We start from the raw sequence: 23977 nt of genomic DNA, 5'->3' as shown, positions 1-23977 counted from the left end.
ACAGGACCCTAGAAGTCATCAAGTCCATTCTTCATTATACAAATGAGGAAACTGAGGGACAGAGATAGAGGATCTTTATGATAGAGGATCAATTCCAATGCCACTTCTGCCTCTTCTGTGTCCCTAACATTTAGGTGTAAGAGTCCACTTCATCAGTACAAAGCAAAGCATAGCTGGAGAATAATTAGTGTAAAAAGGGGCTGGGAATTCTAGTGGACTTTGAGCACCATGTAAATCAGCAGTGTAATGTAGCAGCCTATTGGATTCTTAGGCAACATTCAGAGAACTGTGGTCCCAGGACTCCAGAGCCAACAGAGTTACCCTGCTTTGGCCCCCTCTGAGTGCAACATTTTTAGGAAGAACTTTGATGAACAAGGGAGTACCCTGAAGATGATTGTAGAATGATAAATTTAAAAGTGGAAGAAACCTTAACGATCCCGGGATCATAGATTAAGATCTGGGATGCATTGTATTAGTCATGTGGTTCAAACCCTTCTTTTTTCAGATGAGAACATAGAGATCCAGAGAGATAAATGTCTTATGCAATATCATACAGAAACAGGTGGCAGAGTCGAGACAGCCCAAATTCCTCTTCCCTGACTCCCAATCTAGCCTTCTTCCCATTGCTCTCTGTTTCTTTGAGACCATTACATAGAAGCATCATTTGAAGGAACTTGGGGTGGTTAGAAGAAGCAAGGTAAGGGGAGCACGAGTTTCCTTCAAGCATTTGAAGAGCTGTTCTGTAGAAGGTGAAGATGGCTTGTAATTATTGTGCTCAGTCCCAGAGGAGAGAACTCCTGGTAGGTGAAAGTTGAGAGAGGGATGTTGAGGCTCAGTCTAAGGAAAACTGTCTCCCAAGTAGAATCGGCTGCCATAGGAGGAGGTCTAGTAGAAGGAGTTTTTCTGAGGTTTAAATTATCCTCTGAGGGCCCTATTTCTGCCAACAATGTGACTTGGTGGTTAAAAAAAATTTCCTTTTCTGTCTGTATGAAGAAGGTGATAGTGCCCAAACTGACAAAGTTCCCTGTGACTACATACCTAACTCCAGAACTACCAAATCTAAGTTCAGTCCTGGCATGACGTTTGAGGGAAGTGATTGGCAAATTTGAGCACATCTAGAGGAGGGTAACCTAGAAGACAAAGGGCCTGGAAGCTGTGCCCCATATGTCTCTTGACAAATGGTTGAAGGAATGGAGATATTTTGATTGAGAAGAGTAGAATGGTTCTGATAATTGTCTTCATGAAACTGAAGCTCTTATTCGGCTCTAGACTTAGCAGTGGGTAGAGTGCCAGGTCCGGAGTCAAGAAGACTCAAGTTCCACTCCAACCTCAGACACATAGTAGCTGTATGATCTTGGGCAAGTCATGTAATCTCTGCTTCAGCTTCCACATCTGTGAAATGAGGACAATACTAGCATTTGTCTTTCAGAATTATTGTAGGGATCAAATGAGATAATTGTAAAGCATTTAGTACAATGACTGACACATAATAAGTGCTATATAAATGTTAGCTATAATAATAACAAGAATAATTACAATAATTTTTATGATTGATTGAATGATACCACAGAGCTACCAAGGGGAAATCTAGTAGTTAATTTTTCACCCAGAACAGTTTCAAAAGGTCTAACTGGACTCCTATTGAGCTTTCTTCTCTTTTCCCCTCTCCTCCTCTCTCCCCCCACCAAAGATCCTTTGTTATATTGTTTTAAGTAATTAAACCTAAACACTGGAAAACAGTATGTAGTTAACCCAAGACAATAACTTAATAAAGAAATACTCTCCAATCAATATGAACTAATTGGAAAACTCAAAAATAATTTGGAAGAAATCAAATTTAGATTAACATCTTTCACCAAATACCACAGTTAAGTCCCAAATGGAAGTATGATCTAAATTTAATAGGTCAAATCATTTTTAAAAATTAGTTTTGCATTCGTGATGAGAATGGAAGAGGTACTTTTTATAACTGTGGCTAGAGGGGAAATCATTTTAAATTTTAAAATTTTCTCTTTTGTTTTCATCACCTTTATTTTTTAACATATTCTCCTGTCACTCCCAAAGCATTCCTTATCCTGAAGAATGAGAGAGAGAGAGAGAGAGAGAGAGAGAGAGAGAGAGAGAGAGAGAGAGAGAGAGAGAGAGAGAGAGAGAGAGAGAGAGAGAGAGAGAAACCAACAAAGACACACACAGTTCAGGGAGAACAGTTCAGGAAAAAACTCAAATTATATCAACCAAAGTAGATGCAGAGTTTCACATACAAGAAATGAAGGACATATAACTGAAGAAGTGATTAGTCATATGGTAAATGTTTGAGCAAAGATATAGGGGCAGAAAGTTAAAAGCAAAAAGAGGTGGATTATTTTTTACAGAACTACTGATTGTGGTTACTAGCCTCCCAATTATAATTTGCTTTGGAGATGATTCTGTCAAAATCATTTCATATAATTATTTAATTTGGAAAGTTTTAATCTAAAAATAGTTCATAATTATGTAGTAAGATTTTTTTAAATAGATAATAAAATTATATAATAGTATATAATAAAATTAACAGCACAATTCCAATATTGTCCTGCTTATCTCTGTCTCTTTCTTGACTTCCTTCTTTTTATCTTTCTTAACATCCTTTTGCTTTCATTTTTCTGCTTGATAAACGTTTTATTAATGCTCTTTCTTTTCCTTTATTATTTTCCCTCCCTCAAAATAGGACAAATGCCCTCCCTTCTAAAAAATAAGTGTAATCAGGGAAAATCAATCCATATTTTCACCCTGTTTGCATCTTTAGTCCTTCATCTTTTTCAAGAGGTAGAAAATGTGATTCATCATCAATTTTTTAGACTTATTTTTGTTCTTGCCATGAATCATTACTATTATTTAAGTCTTTTAAGATCATTTTCCTTTATAATGCCATAGAATGTATAAATTGTTTTCTTGATTCTGCCTTCTTTACTCTGCATCAGTTCACACAAATTTTCCCAGTCTTCTCAGAATCCATCCATTTCATTGTTTCTAATGGCATAGAATTTTACATTGTATTTATATGCCATAATTTGGTTGGTTATTCTCTTAGTTGATAGGTATTCCTTTTGTTTCCAGTTCTTTGTTGCTACAAAAAATGCTGCCATAAATATTTTTCTACAAATGGTTCCTTTCTGTCTTTGATCTCTTTGAGATATAAGGCTCAAAGTACTATCATAATTTGGAGGATATGAATAATTTTATAGATTTGGGAATATAGTCTTTAATTATTTTCTGAAATGGTTTGACCAATTAACATATTCCCAATAATGGATTAGTGTGCTTTTCTTCTCATAGCTTTTTGAAAAATGGCAACTTTCCTGCTTCTTAGCTTTGCAAATCTGATGGGTATACAGTATGAATGGAGTGGTTTTAATTTGCATTTTTCTTACTAGTGATTTGGAGCTTTTTTTAAAACCAGAATTACCTATTCATATCTTTTGATTGTCTTTTGAGGAATGGTCTTTTTCCTTATATATTTGAATCAGTTCCTTAGATATCTTATGTATTAGATTTTTATGAGAAGTTTTCTATTTATTTATTTTTTTTTATTCATTTTTCCAAATTATCCCCTCCCTTCCTCCACTCCCTCCCCCCGATGGCAGGTAATCCCATACATTTTACATGTGTTACAATATAACCTAGATACAATATATGTGTGTAAATACCTTTTTCTTGTTACACATTAATTATTAGCTTCCGAAGGTATAAGTAACCTGGGTAGATAGACAGTAGTGCTAGCAATTTACATTCGCTTCCCAGTGTTCCTTCTCTGGGTATAGTTATTTCTGTCCATCATTGATCAACTGGAAGTGAGTTGGATCTTCTTTATGTTGAAGATTTCCACTTCCATCAGAATACATCCTCATACAGTATTGTTGTTGAAGTGTATAGTGATCTTCTGGTTCTGCTCATTTCACTCAGCAACAGTTGATTTAAGTCTCTCCAAGCCTCTCTGTATTCCTCCTGCTGGTCATTTCTTACAGAGCAATAATATTCCATAACCTTCATATACCACAATTTACCCAGCCATTCTCCAATTGATGGACATCCATTCAACTTCCAGTTTCTAGCTACAACAAAAAGAGCTGCCACAAACATTTTGGCACATACAGGTCCCTTTCCCCTCATCAGTATTTCTTTGGGATATAATCCCAATAAAAGCAATGCTGGGTCAAAGGGTATGCACAGTTTGACAACTTTTTGGGCATAGTTCCAAATTGCTCTCCAGAATGGCTGGATTCTTTCACAACTCCACCAACAATGTATCAGTGTCTCAGTTTTCCCACATCCCCTCCAACATTCATCATTATTTGTTCCTGTCATCTTAGCCAATCTGACAGGTGTGTAGTGGTATCTCAGAGTTGTTTTAATTTGCATTTCTCTGATCAGTAGTGATTTGGAACACTCTTTCATATGAGTAGATATAATTTCAATTTCATCATCTGAGAATTGTCTGTTCGTATCCTTTGACCATTTATCAATTGGAGAATGGTTTGGTTTCCTATAAATCAGGGTCAGTTCTCATTTTGGAAATGAGACCTTTGTCAGAACCTTTACTTTTAAAAATAGTTTCCCAATTTGTTACTTCCCTTCTAATCTTGTTTGCATTAGTATTGTTTGTACAGAAACTTTTTAGTTTGATGTAATCAAACTCTTCTATTTTGTGATCAATAATGATCTCTAGTTCTCCTCTGGTCATAAATTCCTTCCTCCTCCACAAGTCTGAGAGGTAGACTATCCTCTGTTCCTCTAATCTATTTATGATCTCATTCTTTATGCCTAAATCATGGACTCATTTTGATCTTATCTTGGTATATGGTGTTAAGTGTGGGTCCATATCTAATTTCTGCCATACTAATTTCCAGTTTTCCCAACAGTTTCTTCCGAATAATGAATTTTTGTCCCTAATGTTGGTATCTTTGGGTTTGTCAAAGATTAGATTGCTATAGATGTACCCTTTTTTCCTTTGTATCTAATCTGTTCCACTGATCTACCGTTCTATTTCTTAGCCAGTACCAAATGGTTTTGGTGACTGCTGCTATATAATATAGCTTTAGATCAGGTACACTTAGACCACCTTCCTCTGAGTTTTTTTTTCATTAGTTCCCTTGCAATTCTCGACCTTTTATTCTTCCATATGAATTTTGTTGTTATTTTTTCTAGGTCATTAAAATAGTTTCTTGGGAGTCTGATTGGTATAGCACTAAATAAATAGATTAGTTTGGGGAGTATTGTCATCTTTATTATATTCGCTCGGCCTATCCAAGAGCACTGAATGTCTTTCCAATTATTTAAATCTGACTTTATTTTTGTGGCAAGTGTTTTGTAATTTTTCTCATATAATTCCTGACTTTTCTTTGGTAGATGGATTCCCAAATACTTTATACTCTCAACATTTGTTTGGAATGGAATTTCTCTTTGTATCTATGAGAAGGTTTCTACAAGGAATTCTTCCCTGTTAAATTATTCGCTTGTACTGTGCAAAGCCTATTTCAGTTTGATGTAATCACAATTGTCTATCATATTTCCTGTGATTCTCTTTATCCTTTGGTCAAGAACTGTTCTTCCCACCATGGTTATGAAAGGTATCATTTTCACTGTTCCTTTTATTTGTTTATTATATAGCCTTTTACATCTAGGTCATATATCTGTTTGGAGCTGACCTTGGTATATGATTTGAAATATTTGGCTAAACTGCATTTGTGTCCAACCACTGGCCAATTTGGCTAGCACTTTTTGTCAAGGAGTGAGTTATTGCCTTCATAGTTTTTGGATCATTGGATTTATTGAACACTATACTACTAAGTATGGTTTTGCATTTTGTGTACCCAATTGATAATTAATCATTTTTTTTCTGTTTTTTTACCAATTCTAAAAAATTTTAAGGTTATGGCTTTTTAGTGTAATGTAAAATTTGATCTTGCTAGACCACCTTGTCTATTCTCCCAGCTTTTTCTCTCCATTATTTCCCTTAAGATTTTTGAGATTCATATAGTCAAGAATACGTCATTTTGGTTGAATTTTGATAACTTTTTTTCTAACTAATCCTTTGGTAATTTAATTAACATGGCTCTGAATAGGAATTTTATTTATTTAATATTCTCTTTTTGTTTATATTTCTATGGCTCAATCACAAGCAATATCTCCCCAATTATTTAGGTTTATATTTCTGTAAAGTCTATTTTGTATGTGTAGTTATACAATTCTCTCTTGTAAGTATATTCTTATAATATATATTTTGGTATGTGGATTCCGTTAAATCCTATGGTGATTTTGATTGGAATTTCTTTTTAAAACTCTTCCTGTTAGGTTTTGTTGTTAAAATATAAAAATTATATGGATGGGTGTGTTCTATATCCTTCCACTTTGTTGACATAACTATTTCAATTAATTTTTGGTGGGAACCTTCAGCATTCTTTGAGTAGATCATTCTATCATCTGCAAAAATTACTATTTCATTTTTTCTTGGACTACTCTCATTTCCCTCAGTTTATTTATTTTTCTTAGTATAGGTAATCATAGGAAGTAAAAATGGTATCAGTGGACATTGTTGTTTTAACCTCTATTTTTTTTTCCTAATTTTTTTTTGGTATGTGAAAAAATTATAGTTAAATGATTTACATAGGGTCACACAGCTGGAAGGCTTTACCCCTATTCTAATGGGAAAGACCTAATAGCTTTTAGTTTTAGATAGAAATGATTCCTAATGTTAAGGAATAGTTCATTGATTCTTATCCTTGTTATTTTTAACATAGAAGGTGGTGTATTTTGTCTTTTTCTGTATCTGTTGAGAAAATCAATGTGATTTTCATTGTTTTTTTATTAATATCATCAGTTATGTTTATTGTTTTCCTAATATTAAACCAACCCTGTATTCTTTTTTTTATAAAAAATTTTTTGACAGTATATATGCATGAGTAATTTTTTTATAACATTATCCCTTCTATTCATTTTTCCAAATTATCCCCTCCCTCCCTCTACTTCCTCCCCTAGATGACAGGCAATCCCATACATTTTACATGTGTTACAGTATAACCTCTAGATACAATATATGTGTGTAAATCCCATTTTCTTGTTGCACATTAAGTATTAGATTCCGAAGGTGTAAGTAACCTGGGTAGATAGACAGTATTGCTAACAATTTACATTCACTTCCCAGTGTTCCTTCTCTGGGTGTAGTTGTTTCTGTCCATCATTGATCAACTGGAAGTGAGTTGGATCTTCTTTATGTTGAAGATATCCACTTCCCTCAGAATACATCTTCATACAACATTGAAGTGTATGTACAGAGATCTTCTGGTTCTATTGATATCACTCAGCATCAGTTGATTTAAGTCTCTCCAGGCCTCTCTGTATTCCTCCTGCTGGTCATTTCTTACAGAGCAATAATATTCCATAACCTTCATATACCATAGTTTACCCAACCATTCTCCAATTGATGGGCATCCATTCATCTTCCAGTTTCTAGACACTACGAAAAGGGCTGCCACAAACATTTTGGCACATACAGGTCCCTTTCCCCTCATCAGTATTTCTTTGGGATCTAAGCCCAATAGCAGCGATGCTGGATCAAAAGCTATGCACAGTTTGATAACTTTTGGGGCATAGTTCCAAATTGCTCTCCAGAATGGCTGGATTCTTTCACAACTCCACCAACAATGTATCAGTGTCTCAGTTTTCCCACATCCCCTCCAACATTCATCATTATTTGTTCCTGTCATCTTAGCCAATCTGACAGGTGTGTAGTGGTATCTCAGAGTTGTCTTAATTTGCATTTCTCTGATCAGTAGTGATTTGGAACACTCTTTCATATGAGTGGATATAGTTTGAATTTCATCATCTGAGAATTGTCTGTTCATATCCTTTGACCTTTTATCAATTGGAGAAAGGTTTGATTTCTTATAAATTAGGGTCAGTTATATATTTTGGAAATGAGACCTTTATCAGAACCTTTAACTATAAAAATATTTTCCCAATTTGTTACTTCCCTTCTAATCGTGTTTGCATTAGTATTGTTTGTACAGAAACTTTTTAGTTTGATATAATCAAAATCTTCTATTTTGTGATCAGTAATGATCTCTAGTTCTCCTCTGGTCATAAATTCCTTCCTCCTCCACAGGACTATTCTCTGTTCCTCTAATCTATTTATGATCTCATTCTTTATGCCTAAATCATGGACCCCTTTTGATCTTATCTTGGTATATGGTGTTAAGTGTGGATCCATATCTAATTTCTGCCATACTAATTTCCAGTTTTCCCAACAATTTTTTTCAAATAATGAATTTTTATCCCTAATGTTGGTATCTTTGGGTTTGTCAAAGACTAGATTGCTATAGATGTACCCTTTTTTATCCTTTGTACCTAATCTGTTCCACTGATGGACTGGTCTATTTCTTAGCCAGTACCAAATGGTTTTGGTGACTGCTGCTATATAATATAGTTTTAGATCAGGCACACCTAGACCACCTTCATCTGACTTTTTTTTCATTAGTTCCGTTGCAATTTTCGACCTTTTATTCTTCCATATGAATTTTGTTGTTATTTTTTCTAGGTCATTAAAATAGTTCCTTGGGAGTCTGATTGGTAAAGCACTAAATAATTAGATTAGTTTGGGGAGTCTTGTCATCTTGATTTATCCAAGAGCACTGAATGTCTTTCCAATTATTTAAATCTGACTTTATTTTTGTGGCAAATGTTTCGTAATTTTGCTCATATAATTCCTGACTATTCTTTGGTACATGGATTCCCAAATATTTTATACTCTCAACATTTGTTTGGAATGGAATTTCTCTTTGTATCTCTTGCTGTTGCATTTTGTTGGTGATATATAAGAATACTGAGGATTTATGTGGATTTATTTTGTATCCTGCCACTTTGCTAAAATTTTGAATTATTTCTAATAGCTTTTTAGCAGAGTCTTTGGCCAACCCTGTATTCTTGGTACAAATCTGACCTTGTTATAGTGTATAGCCTTTTGGCTATGCTGCTGTAGCCTCTTTACTAAAATCTTTTCCCATTATTTTTGCATACATATTATTTAGAAATATTGTTTTTAGTTTTTTTCCCCTCTACTTTATCTCTTCCTGTTTCAGATATTAGGATTACAAAAGGAATTTGATAGGATCCTTGATTTTCCCATTTTTGAAAATAATTTATATAATATTAGAATTTTTATTTGAATATTTAATAGAATTCTCTCATAAATTCATCCAATACTTCCCCCCCTTCAAATTGTCTCTAGTTTTGTCAGCATATGTTTGGACAAACTAGTAGCTAATTTCCTTCATTTCTTATGAAGTTTTTTCATCTTTCATATTGGCAATTTGATTTTTCTTTCTTTTTAAAGTCAAATAAGCTAAAGGTTTATTTATTTTTATTTGTTCAAAAAACTATCTCCTAAATTTGTTGATCAGTTTAGAGATTGCTTTAAAATTTTATGTTTTATTCTTAGACTTTTTATTTTTTTGTAATTAGTTATGGGTTTTTTATTAGTGCCTTTGGGTTTGTTTGTTTTTTGTTCCATTTCATTTCCAATTTATTGCTCTGTATCTTCTTTTTGTTGAATAAAGTGTTGTATTTAAACACATGGATGTTCTCCTAAGGATTTTCTTTAGCATTTTTCTGCATGATTTTTTTTTTCGTAAGTACCACCTGCTTACTAGCACCTTCCTTCTTGTGCTTTCCAGATTTTCAGCTGATGGAAGACTAATAGTATCATGTAGTGAGGATAAGACTGTTAAAATCTGGGATACAACAAATAAACTGTGCATTAATAGCTTTACAGACTCTGAAGGGTAAGTCAAGCCATTCTGGGACATGTGGGTGCTTGTGCTTTATTAAAGAAGACTTTTGCTCTTCTATTATTGCAATCTTTTACTTCATGAAAATGACAGTGCCTGACATCTGATTCATTTTTCCTGATAGGTTTGCAAACTTTGTGTCTTTTAACCCCAGTGGCACGTGCATAGCTTCAGCAGGTTCTGATCATACAGTGAAACTCTGGGATATAAGAGTAAACAAGTTACTTCAGAATTACCAAGGTGACTAACGCATACTAAAGCATAGCCATTCAAGTCTCTTTTAGAATCTTCCATAAGCCTTTGAACCTCTTTGTGCATAGCCTGATCCTTTTAGTGAGTCTCCACACTGGTACCAGCCAGCCTTTGTATTAGTCTGAGAAAGTCCCTGGGCTTTCTTTACAGTCTATCAGGAATGTAAACAGAGAGCCATTTCTGTTGATTTTCTTTTTCAGGTAACTAAGTGAACATTGAACTATTTTCTTTCACTTTTTAGCTGGCCAGAAAAGATAATGTATCTTTATTCCTATTATGAATAGACTTTTTAAAAAAAAGTTTCTAAGAGGTAAGGAACAGATTTCTGTTGCTCTGGCTCCATCTGTTACTGATAAGATGAGGTAACTGCCAATGGTGGGAAACCTGGGAGTTCTAGAAAATAGAGAAAAGATAATTCCCTTCACTGAAAACCAAATCCTAGGTTTTAAGTTTTCCACAGGTGAACTTTAGAAAACAGGGTCCATGTCTGAATTAATGAAAGGCTTCAGATTTATTCTGTACCAAGCACTGTGCTATACCCTGGGGATGTACACACAAAATTGTCTAATACAAGGCTTTCTTTTCCCCTTCATAATAAGCACTTAATAAATAGTTATTAGCTGGATGAATGAGTCCTATTCTTTGGGAATGCTGCAAGGTCTGGTTCTTAAACCACAAATAGAACCTTATAGAAAATAATTTTCTACGACTCTAGCCTGAATTTAAGGCAGAAGTCCATTGATTTTTTTTTCAATGTTACATCAAGTGTATTTTTCCATTTCTTTAAGACAGTTCTCATCAACTACTTAATTGTATTTGATGTCTTACTTTTCTCCTCTTACTAATTAAATTAGTTTTTAAAATTTGAGCTAAGATATGTTTCTGTGTGTATGTGTGTGTGTGTATTCCAAGCTAGTAATAATTACTTGACAGAGACTGGATATGTGTCCAGTAACTTGATAATTACAAAGTGAAATACATTAATCTTCTATGACACACTCTTTTTTTCCAAATATTCTTGTCTAACTGGCCAGAACCACATTTCCTTGATGTCAAAACATTCACTCAAGCCAGTTGTCAAGATATGTTCACCTATTTATTTTAATAACCAACTTATTTTAATTTTTAATAGAATTAATTTTGTTGAGTCAATCTACAACAAAATAACCTCTTTTAAATTGAAATTTTTACCTACACTTGAGGTAGGTAAATCTTAGAACCAATCTAAAGTATGTCGAAATATAATGATGTCTGAATGTCCCTTTTTTTCCTCATGTAAATCAGTTCACAGTGGTGGAGTCAACTGTTTGTCATTCCATCCTTCGGGTAATTATCTCATCACTGCCTCATCTGATGGCACCCTTAAGATCTTGGATCTAGTAGAAGGAAGACTCATATATACGCTTCAAGGACACACGGTACTGGCAGTGACATTTTACATTTTTAAATAGATACATTTCGTTAAATCCTGACGATATTATGTCTTATCGTCCATTTCATTGCAGAGTGTTTTGCTGCTGTTATTAACAAAGTTGCTTTTATGTGATTAGTACAATATTTCCAGTTGAACAACTCCTTATACGTGATTTGTCACTGGATATTCTTGGTGTTCCATATTTATTAGCTACTCAATTAACCCTTTCTTATATTCAAGGCTATATAAATAAATTAGACATGTCCTATTTTTCAAGGAAAAGTCTTGAATAATTTCTTAAGTGCATAATTTACGTAATTTTCTCTGGAGCTTTCTTTATGTACTTGAGATTGTCTTTTTCTAAAATATACATTTACAGATTAGATCTCAAAGGGAAAAAGAGCTTGTTCTGTTATCAGATGGCATGTACTTTTCCTGACTTGCTTTCTACTTTGCTCACAGCAGCTGGTGAGTCAGGGAGTACAGGTGGTATTGTTCCCATTTCATAGATAAAGGAACTCAGGCTTCATGAAGTCAAGTGACATGTTTGCAGTCATTTAATGTCTGAGATTCAAATTTGCATCTCCTGACTTTGAGCCCAGCACGATTTCTGGCATGCCACATTTAAAAAGCAGAAATAGACTATAAGTTATTTTTGGTTTGTTTGTTTTGTGAGGTCATTGCCTTGCCCAGGGTCACACAGCAAGTAAGTTAAGTGTCTGATGAGAGATTTGAACTCGTATTTCCCTGACCCCAGGTTTACCTACTGTGCTATCTAGCTGCCTGATTAAGGTTTTTGTTTTTGTTTTTTAATTCTAGTAATATGTCTTCAACTGATAAGTATAAGCCATAAAAAAAGGAAGTGATTGAAAGGCAATAACATAATTAGTAGCCAACAGACCGAGCTAGACGTATGAAAGAAAATTATATGTTCTGTGTTTTAGGCAAAAGCCTTCCAGAAACAATGTTGTTATTAACTTAGATTAACCTAATTCTAAACATTTCTGTTAGAGAGAAATCCAAAGATAGGCAGATTTACTTTGATAATTCTCAAACAAATCATTTTAGAATGAGTGTCCTCAAATAAGATTAAATAAGGACAGACAAAAGATTAATTTAGCATGTTATTGGGTCTTAGAGCACATTTACCTTTAGTCATTTATTCCTCATTTGACCATCTTTGGCCTTCTAAAGATTCCTGTTCTATTGAATCAGAAGTGGTATCCAAGAAATAAGAATCAAGGCTTTTTCCTTCAGAGTGAAGAGACTCCATATGTTTCCACAGCTGAATAAAAAGAAATGTAATAGGTTTGTGAAAGAAGTACATAGGGCACATTCAACATAAATTTTTTTTTCCAAATAATTGTTCTTAACTATGGTTGCTGAAATTTTTTTAATATGTGGCTTTATTAGTAAGTTGAAGATACAAAGGGACAGCAGGAATTCAGGTCCATATGCTTCATCCCTTCTAGTGTCACTGAGTATCTCCTCAAGGCTCACTGAATGGCTTCAGTGCTAGCTGCCAAGAGCAGGATGGGAAGTGAAAGGAGAACCTTCTACCCAACCTACCTTTTGGGGAATCTTCTCATATGAGGTGGAATGAATGAGGTCAAACTATGTGAACAGTCTGAGGGACGCTCTGTGTGGCTGCTCCAGGCATGCTGACCAAGCTGGCTTTGATGCTTTCTAGCAGATGAACCATGGGCAGTTCACAAAGACTCAGTTTCCTTATCTTTAAAATGGGCCTAATATTATGCCACACATTTCACAAAGTTATTTTGAAGTGCTATGAAAACCTTAAAATGTTATATAAACATGAACTATTGTTATTGTTAAAATTTACCAATACCATTCCACTTAAAGAGATCATTATTTATATAAAAGAAAAAAAAATTCTGATTTCTTATGGAACAGGTTACTCAGTTTAATTTTAGAAGCTTGGCTATAAAAACAGATAGTACATGAGATTTCCAAAATTCAAGAGTTTAGTCTTGATATTTTATTGAAATATGTTTAGCAGAATTGCATATGTTTAACCTATATTAGATTGCTTGCTGTCTTGGGAAGGGGTGAGAAGGGAGAGTCTTGGGAAGGGGTGAGAGGGGAGGGAGGGGGAAAAATTTGGAACATAAGGTTTTGCAAAGATAAATGTTGAAAACTATGCATGTATTTGGAAAAATCAAATACTATTTAAAAAATCTTCACAAGAAAAAGTTTAGTTTTGAATTGAGGAATACTTTATTTGACAAATATAGGATCTTGCAAAGTCTTTTAAAGGGTAGATGGTATTTTTTCCAGTAGTATTTTATTTTTCTAAATACATATAAAGATGGTTTTCATCATTCATTTTTGTAAAATTTTGTTCTAAATTTTTCTCCTTCTTCCCTTACTCTCCCTCCCTAAGACAGCAAGCAATCGGATGGGGGTTCAATATGTGCAGTCCTTTTAAACATATTTCCATATTTGTCATGTTGTACAAGAAAAATCAGACTAAAAGGGGAAAAAACCATGAGAAAGAGAAAAACAAACAAATAGATCAAAATACTATGCTTTAATCCACGTTCAGTCTCCATAGTTCTCTCTCTGGATGTGATCAGCATTTTCTATCTTATGTCTATTGGAACTGTAAAGGCTAGATTCATATTTTATTTACAGATATTATTTTGGAAGTGAGACATCATTGCTTTTTATTTTGACTCAAAAGTTGCTTTAAAAACAGGTAATTCCTTGATTCTATAGGGAGTAATCACTTTTGCCAGGAAAACTTTTTTCAGGCTTTGGTAATATACGTATCTATGTATATCTTTATAGTCCTGAAATTGGACCAGATAGTTTCTGAGGTCCTTTCCACTCTGTGATTGAGGCTATAACCTTTTCATCTTCCTAAAGTTATTTGCATTGGTCTCTCCCATCTCTCTGAGAAGAGCTTCCATTTCCCAGCAGGTTGTAAATGCAGCAGCCATTTGTGGACTCAAGTCCAGAAGATTTGATCTGCTGTGGTTTTCTGACTTGAGTGAGTTCATCCCTCCTTTGACATCTTGGTAGCCTTTTACTCCTAGATGTTCACCATGTTGGTTCTGGACTTGATGTAGAAACCCACTTGAGTGTTATCATCCCTAATCAGTTCAGCATTCCTGAGTTCAAAATGATCCACCCGTTTCAGTCTTTCCAGCCACAGGATTGTACCACAGGTTTCCATTTTCCCCCTAAAAGAATGCTTGCTAATAGAACTACATCTTTAATTTGCAGGGCCTAAAGAATTATATCAGAGTGAAGTAAAGAACATTGTATTATTGAAGAAAAAATGACTGGGGGCAACTGACTAGGCAGGTGATCTGTTCCCAGGATTCAATTCCTTCCACATCTGGATCTGTAGTTTCTCTGGATACAGCTGTTGCCATAGGTTTTTGTTTTTTGTTTTTTGAGGGGTTTTTTGTTTTTTTTTTTAAAAGGTGGTTATTGCTGATAGAGATTGTCTTTTTAAGTGAGAAATTGTCTATATTTGATTTAGAAGTGAACTTAAAAGGAAACTGAAATTGGAAAAACAGAAGGCAAACATACTCTTTTAGGTCAAGTTGTCCTTGCAAAGGTAAATGCCGCTTGTATTTCAGTGTGAAATGAGCATCAGAATGATGGCCATAAAGTCTAAAGTACTTTTAATTTTTTCACTTTATTAATGGGAGAAGCAGACAGAAAAACCCAAGGGAAGACTTTGAAGTAGGAAATGACTTATGTTCATATGTTGGCATCCCAGCTCATTCCTTGAAAGGTCTGCTGCTGATAAGAATATTTCCGAGAGCAGATCTCTGAAAAGACTTGGTTAAAGATAAAAGAATTATGATACATTTTCTCATATTATTTTCTTGTTATAATTTATAATTGGTTCAGTATTATTTTAACCTTATCCACTGTCAGCAGTTGATGCTCAACCAGGAGTCTAAATTTTAGAGTCTGATTTCTATAAAGTGAGATGAAAAATAGACTGTAGTTACTCTCTGTAATCTTGTTTATCCTAGAGCATCACTGATCATATATTATTTTCCCCTTCTTGTGTTCTCTCGTTCCATAGGGACCCGTCTTTGCCGTTTCCTTTTCAAAAGGTGGCCAACAGTTCACATCTGGAGGTGCTGATGCTCAGGTTTGTGAGCTCCCCCAATTCTCTGACCTCAACTGAGTTTGACACTGCTGTCATGCTATACATTTCTGCCATTTGAAGCAGTTAGGTGGTTCAGACATGAGATGGTCTCAGGCATTTACTAAATGTATGACCCTGGAGAAATGATTTAACCTCTATTTACCTAAATTCATTCATCTGTAAAATGGGGATAGTAATATAATAGCACCTTCCTCCTAGGGTTGCTGGACAGATAAAATGAAATTATATCTATAAAACTTAGCCTAATGCATGGCATACAGTAGGTGCTTAATAAATGCCAGCTCTTCTTCTTCCTTGAGAGTAGATTTGACTACTGGCAATAGCCAAAAGCTATTCACAGATGAATAAGATGGGTGATCAAGCTCAGTGATATATTTGAGGTCAGAAATGTGACATCCAATAGATCTCTCTCTTTTATTTATTTAGTTTTTTGTTGAGCATAAACTGGCCTTAGTAGCAATTTCCCTGAAATGCTATTTCCAAATAGAGATTAAGAACCAGATGTAATGTTCAGAGGCCTAGAATTTGAGGCCTGAATCTCATACCAGATGTGATGTTCAAAGACCTAGAATTTGAGGCCTACATCTCATACTTCCTAGCTGAGTGGTTGCGACCTCTCACCTCCCTGCTAAGGTTTTGTTCTCTACGTAGTGAGGGGGGTGAACCCAATGGCCTCATTGGTGCTTCCCAGCTGCACTGTTCTGTGATTCTGTGGCATTCTGAGCATCAGCAGCAATGGCAGAATCACCCTCTGTGTTTTGAGGAATGCCATAAGTTCATTTGTATAAGCTGTACTCTACTTAATCAGTCAAAATATACCTTGTATTTGTATAGTATTTCATAGTGTTCAAATTGGAGTCCAGTTGTCTATTAGGAAGTCGCCATAATGTACCAGAATCTTATAAGACTAATTAGACATTGAGATTTCTTTTAAGATCAGATACATTTTAAATTTCTATCCTGAAAACATTAACTATCTTTATTATTCACTTTTATATAGATTTTATTGTGGAAGACAAATTTTGATGAAGTGAATTATAAAGATCTTCTGAAAAAAAACATCAAACGATTACATTTTGATGCCCCACCTCATCTTCTTGATATTTACCCAAGAACTTCTCATCACCATGAAAAAAAAATGGATTCAATTGAGGTGAGTAGATTAAGTCCATCAGTCCTAAGGTCTGCCAACTTCTTTCTGTTCCCAGTCCATCTCCATGTTTTCATCTGTCCCCTCCTTCCTGTTTCCGAGGAAGAAGCAAGCATCCCTGCTCCTTTGTAATGAGAACCCTCATGGACATCCTTAATCGCAGCCTCTCATGTTCATTGGAATTATTCAGCACGTCTCCTGCCTCTCTTTCGTATATTCACTTTCTCCCTTTCCCTTGGTGGCTTTGGTTTTTTAAGACTTCTTTCCTTTCTTTGCTTCTGAATCCACATGTGTATTTTTCCTCAGAGTGCCTCTTGGTACAACTATAATAGGAACTTGAGGAGCTACAAAGAAGTGCACTATCCCTGTTGGCTGTCACTTCATGTTATTCCTTTCCACTGCATACTCTGAGTCATTTAGACTTTTTTGCTACTTTCTATAATTTGTTTTCCACTTTGATCACTTTTTTTTTTTTTTTTTTTTTTTTTTTTTTTTTTTTGCGGGAGGTGGGGGGAGGTGAGGCAGTTGGGGTTATGTGACTTCCCCAGGATCACATAGCTAGTAAGTGTGAAGTCTGAGGCCAGATGTGAACTCAGGCCTTCCTGACTCTAAGTTCCATGGTCCATCCACTGCATCCCCTCTCTGTCCCCCTCCTTGGCCACTCTTGAAAAGGGCCTCCTTAACTTCCTCATCACCAACTCCATTTGCCTTTTCTGAAAATTAATCTCCATTGACCTCTGCATTTGGTACAGTTGATGGCTGCATTCTTTTGTAACTCTTTCTTCACTTGGGTTCCATGACAAAATCCTTATGGTTCTTACAAGCAGATTGCTTTAGCAATTCTCTAGGAGAGATATTAGCAAAGGTTAAGAACTGAGTACCTCCTTTACAGTAAGTATAGAGAGCAGGAAGATTCGTTCAGTATATAGTAAATATCTACAATGCTTACAAGTAAGTATTATGAAAACCATCATGCTGGGCACTTGGATTACAGACAGAAACAGAGGAACACAAAAATGGTTAAGATTCAGATCTTTAGAAGAAAAAGCAGAGGGTCTTAAGGAATTCATTTCCATTTTCTGCATTATCAGTGTTATCCGGAATTAGATATCTTGGGGGAACAAAATAGAAGAGCTTCAGTTTCAATAGAAAAGAATAAATAAACAGAAAGAAATTCTGACTTATGTCAGGAGATTGAAAAGTGGAATGTCATACATAGAAGAAAGGGAGGAAGGTGTCACTGAGCATGTGGAGTTGATGAGCAAATATAGGACTGTTCTTGCATCCCAGGAAGCCAGGTGCTCTGAAGCAACAGCAGCTGCTGCTTATATTCTGATAAGCTGGGTGCATAGTTGCCACCAGGTTAGCAACAGGGTACTGGGTATGGAGACTTACTTTGAGGATAAGGAAGGCAGCTTTCTGCCAACCTAACAAAATTAAGAGATAGCCTCATTGGTGCTTCCCAGCTGCACTGCTCTGTGATTCTGTGGCATTCTGAGCATCAGCAGCAATGGCAGAATCACCCTCTGTGCTTTCCCAGGGTATGGATTAGCACATGCCGATGAATCTCTCAACACTAAAGATTCCAAATCCTTCCACAAAAATACTGAAGACTTTTGGGACACAGAGGGTATTAGCATCATGGCTGTAAACTGGATGAAAGAGAATAAGAAGAGAGAGGCAGCTTTAGCAAGTGATGGCTGATGAAGAAAGATGTTAGCTGAGAATGGGGTTTGGGTTTCTGGATCATGGTTTAAAATAGATTCTCATGCTTCTTGTTGTCATGGACCGCTTGGTAATCTGATGAAGCCTTGCTCAGCATCATGTTTTTAAATGCATAAAATGAAATACTTACAAGTACACATGAAGCCAATTGTGTTGAAATAGTTATAAACATATATTTGCAGATGCATATACATGTACATTTATGTGTGTGTATGTATATTTAAAAAAAATTTAAACAGGTTCATGTTTGCCATGATAAGATCTCCTGATCTAAAATATAGGAATGATAGGCCCATGACCAGATATGGAATGCACCTTTATAAAGGCTGATAAGAATGTATTCCTGTAAATCTAATAAAAAGGGGGCTTTAAATTTAAAAAAAAAGTCAAGGGAAAAATTGCCAACATTTATCCACCAAGTTAAATACAACAGAAAGTATTTAGAAAGAAAACAAGTTGAAACATTTGGAAATTTAGAAGAGGAAAAATCCAAGAAAGGAATAGGGTATAATAAAACCCTTGGTCTCAAATATTTATATGCAAATTATCCATAAACTAGAGATTCTGATTCAATATGAGAAAATCTAGAAATCAGAGTATCAAAGCAGAGAGGTGGATATTTGAGTGAAGACTAACAGAAAATATAATATAAACCAGGGCTTCTTAAAACTTTTTTCCACTCACAATCTCTTTTTGCCTGAGAAATTTTTATGCAACCTTAAGATACATATATGTATATGTATACAAAAGAATTATGCAAATCAAACATTTACTAATAATAAATCATAAAGAAATTTTTCTTTTCCAAATGTATGTAAAAATAATTTCCAACTTTCGTTTTTGTAAGACTTTGTGTTCCAAATTTTTCTCCCTCCTTTCCTTAATTCTCTCCTCTCCAAAACAGAAAGTAATCTGACATAGGTTAAATATGTGCAATAGGAAATTTATTTTAAAACAATTTTTGGTATACATATAATTTTGTCATTTTTTAAAGATAAAAGCAAATTTTCATATTAATGTAATAGATGTACTTATTTACCTATTCATGAAGAAATAAATCTTGGTGAAACATTTGATGTTGCTGGATGTAGAGCATGCAGAAACCTTTTACTGTTGCTAAATTTTTCATGACCCCCACATTCAATTGCAAAACTCCATATGGGCTCACAACTCACATTTTCAGAAGCTTTGCTATAGACCACTTAGACAGATGGGAGCAATAGATGAGGAGTTTGGGAAACATCCCAAGTCTGACAAGAATTAGTTTATATAGGTAATAAGATGGAATTTATTAGTAGGCTTTATAGCCAAGGATATTAGTGGAGTCAACAGTGATATGTGGCAGCTAATAAAAATGATTGTGATTCTGGACTGCATTTGAAGATTCATACAGTCTTAGAACAAGTTGGTCATGTCCCTGCTATTCTCTCTCCTGGTCAGATCACATTTAAAGTTGCATATCCAGTTCTGGGCTCATTTTAGCAAAGCTTTGACACAACTGGAGAAAATGCAATGGGCAGCATGATAGTAAAGGCACATGAGATCAGCCAAAGGAACTGGAGAAATTTAACGGAAGAAGAGAGACTTGGAAGGCACATGAAACCAACTTCAGTTATTTAAAGGGCTATTGGGTCAAGAGGGATAGGGCTTTCTTTCTGCTTGATTCCCAGAAGGCAGAGCTGAAACCATGAGTAAAAGTTTCAGAAAGGAAAATTTAAGAACTTATTTCCCAATGAGTAGAACTGTCCAAAAGTGGAGAAGGGCTATCCCAGTAGGGAGGGAGTCCCCTTCAGTGGAGGGCTGCCATCACAGGCTGGATGGTCAAATGAGTTATGGAGTCCTTGGCATATTTGCCAAGAGGCCTCCACATCCTCTGCCAGCCTTTCTATGTCTAAGTTTCTGTAATTCTGCAAAAGTGCAGGAAAATAATTTCTCCAATTAGAATTAGTTAAATAATGTGTATCCAGAGGTCATTTCTGTTAAATAAAAGAAAGGATCAGCCTCTAAATTTACCAATCTAATAAGATGCAGGAGCGAGAGTATCTAGTCTGTCCCCTCCAATTCCTTTCAGCCATCTGTGTGCTTCCTGTTTTCAGTAGCATGATAAGTCTCTTCCATTGATTTTGTTCCTAGTTTCATTTGATAAGTGAAAGGGATAGCATACCCATGACATGTGATTCCTTAAGGGGCATCCTTAGTACATTGTAATAATATAGGCGTTTGGCAGAATTACATGGAGTTTTTCTCTTGATTGCCTTTTTGGTTAAATGCCTTTTAATTTTGTTCTTTGTATGAGTTTAAAATGTAATTTCGAAGCTTTTTAGTATACAACTCAACACTTAAGCAGCATTTTAAAAATTTAACATGATAAATAGATCATTTTAATGTTTAAAAGTTAATAACTCAGGATAGTAGCAGGCATTTATATGGCATAAAAGGTTTACAAAATGCTTTGAAAATATGAATTAATTTTATTCTCACAAAAGTCCTCGGGGATGCTTTTATTAGTTGTTATCCCCATTTTATAGATAAGAAAGCTGAGACCGAGAGAGGTTCTGTGACTTGCTCAGGATCATGCAGCTGATAAATGTTTGAGGCTGGATTTGATTCTAGGACTTTCCGATTCCTTTTCCAAAAATCTACTGTTCCTTTGGTCAATAAGTCAGTAAACATTTATTAACTATCTACTCTGTCAGGTACTAAACTTAACTTTGAGGTTTTTAGAAGCACAAAGGCAAAACCAAAAATCTTTGTCCTCAAGGAATCTTAGATCCATAATATAATTTGAGGAGAGCCCTGAGAGCTAGGAGGATCACTTCCTAGAGAACATAGCATCTGAGTTAAGCCTTGAAGGAAATAAAGGCTTCTAAGAGCTGAAGGTAAGAAGGGAATGGGCAGTTGAAACATGGGATAACCCACTCAAAGGCATGGAGGTGGGAGATGATCTGGAAACAAACAGCAAATAAGCCACATTGGCTGCAGTGTAGAAATCACAAATTTATGTGAAATAAATCCCGTAAAAGAAGTTGGAGCCAGATTATGAAGGTTTTCAGAAGTCACATTAAGCAGTTTCTATTTTAGTCTGAGAGACTAAAAGGAAGCTACAGAAGATTTTTAAGCAGGGCAGTGATCTGATCAAACCTGTGTTTATATAGAAAAATATTTTATAATATTGTTTGGAAAACCTTATTTATTAAAAATGTTTGAACCAAACTGTATATGGCTAGACATTGTCTGATTTAAAATCTAGGTTTAATAATATTAATAGATAAGTTTTTCCTTACAATAGAATTTTTCCCAACAATCTTTTAAAATTTCTTTACAATTATCAACACAATTTATATGTAAAATCCTTGATATAAATTTGAGAATTTATTATTAAAATATGCTTAAGGCTTGTATTAGGTATATCTGGAAACTAGTTATAAATAAGTAAATAGATATTCTAGTTCTTAGAGAAAAAATATATCTATATGTATATATAGTTCTTAGAGAAAACAATCTCTAATCTTGCTGTTTTCTCAGAGTTTATCATTCCATTAAAATTTCTGACTTTTACTATTTCTCTCATCCATGTCCTTTTCTGGACAATATCTATTATTGCCTATACTTTTAATCCCTCCTTCCTTCCATCCAACCACATTTTAGTACCTGATTTCACTAAGACTAATGGTAAATGGTGGTCCTACTAATTCAGGTAAAAACCAAGAAGGATCCCTAGCAAAGGACCCAAGCATGTTAGGTCATGGGTCAAGTGACACAGCCTGACTGAGAAACTGAAAACTCAAAAGCTCCCAGAGATAGAGGAGTCTAGGCCCTCCGTCGTCTTTATCCCTCACACACTTAAAAGGCACTCCAAACAACTCTGAACCATGAGTGTTATGGCTAGGAACTCCTGCTGGTGTCCTGCTGCTTGATACCTCAGTTTACCTCCCTGTAAAAATCTGCTGGAGCCTGCGTCAGTCGACTTGACAGCAAAGCTTAAAGGACTAGCACTTGGCATCAACTGGCGCGTAAAAAGCTGCTGAAGCAAAAGGCATCTGAGCCTCCATCTGTCGGTTTTCTTTCTTAAGCTCTACTTAAAATAAAATGAAGGTGTTAAGTTGGGGGAAAAGAGTACCCCATTTCTGCATGATGAGCATCTAAGTAAATGAAAAAAGTCCCAAAGTGCTCCTCTGAATACAGACTGATGTGATTTTCAAGGGGATTGATGTGAGGTCCTAACAGACCCTGAAAGCAGGCTGGCTGCTGCTGGTGTTAATAACATCCATCCCCTTCGCATAGATCTTTTAATATTTGCAGAGCACTTTACATGTGTTATCCTATTTGATCCTTATAACATCCCTGTGAGATACATTATTATCCCCATTTTAGGGCTATGGAAACTGAGATTGATGTAAGTGACTTGCCCAGGGGCACACAGCTAAGTGTCTGAAGTGGGATTTGAACTCAGGCCTTCACTAGTCTAGTAAAAGAAAAAGCTTTGAAAAGACCTAGTGGGAGTCAAAGTAGATAGCATGTTCATTTAGGGTTACTTTGAATTTAACTTTTGGTGGTTTATTATTTTAATTTTTTCATGGGAGTAGAGGGAGAGAGAGGGAGACAGGAAGCATAGTATGACTTCACATTGGTGCTTTCTGCGCAGGCTTCAGGTCAAACAATCCTATAGCAAACTTGCAACATGTTTCAGTGGAAATTAAATTCTGGAGACTTGGATAGTTTCAAGTTATGTTTTTTACTTTTGAGAAATTTGAGATTTAGTGTATTTTCTGAATCAGAACTTATTGATGGAATTGAATGAATATAAGAACAAGGGATACAGGGGAAAGGCAATTGTACATTATTGGCTTATCTGATGAACTTTCTGGCAGTAATCTGGGAATCTCTTAACACATTTAGCAGCTTATTTTCCAGCAGGATGGTTGACATTTTACTGTGTATTTTCTTTGAGACTTATTTGGAATTTATGTAATGATCTTAATCTTTCAGTTGGAAATCATTTGGCCTCTTTAAAAACTCTCTCTCCCCTTTCTCCTCATCCCCCAGTTCACTAAATACTGATGTTTCTTTGGTTCAGGGATGGTGAGTCCTAGCCAAACCCCATCACCACCTGATTGGAGAATGAAGTGCCTTTTTTCTAAATGGGCAGAGCTAGCAGCAGCAGGACTGCTTTGTAAACAGAGAAAGGAGACAACGTGAGCGGATGTATTAAGTGTAAAAGCTCAGGTTCAGGCACTAGCGTGGATAACATTTCCTTGTTGTGAGCCTAACTCAGACCTAAAAATTTGGCGCGGTTCAGAGCCTGTCTTACTGAATGCATTTGGCCTAAGCACCCTGCTTCCTGTAATGAAAACAACTTTCATTGAGTGGTAAGAAGTCCTAGAGGAAAAGAAATTTTAAAGATCCTGTACATTCAGTCAAGAACTGACTTCCACTCTGTCCTCCCTGGTACTGGACAC

At 35.3% G+C, this 23977-nt stretch overlaps 1 protein-coding gene across 4 annotated transcripts in view; it reads left to right on the top strand.

The window, feature by feature from the left end:
- The window catches only part of POC1B (POC1 centriolar protein B), a 97728-nt gene that overhangs the window by 31402 nt on the left and 42349 nt on the right, over nt 1-23977 (top strand). For all 4 annotated transcript variants that reach the window (XM_074271110.1, XM_074271113.1, XM_074271112.1 and 1 more), the window contains exons 5-9: nt 9708-9815; nt 9946-10061; nt 11358-11491; nt 15557-15625; nt 16644-16796. In XM_074271110.1, coding sequence (XP_074127211.1) covers nt 9708-9815; nt 9946-10061; nt 11358-11491; nt 15557-15625; nt 16644-16796 — 580 coding nt within the window. The remainder of the gene's footprint in view (nt 1-9707; nt 9816-9945; nt 10062-11357; nt 11492-15556; nt 15626-16643; nt 16797-23977) is intronic.

Source organism: Sminthopsis crassicaudata, chromosome 5, assembly GCF_048593235.1.
Source record: "Sminthopsis crassicaudata isolate SCR6 chromosome 5, ASM4859323v1, whole genome shotgun sequence".
Lineage (NCBI taxonomy): Eukaryota > Metazoa > Chordata > Mammalia > Dasyuromorphia > Dasyuridae > Sminthopsis > Sminthopsis crassicaudata.
The sequence above is the reverse complement of the archived record's forward strand: the minus strand, read 5'-3'. Positions and strand labels throughout refer to the sequence as shown.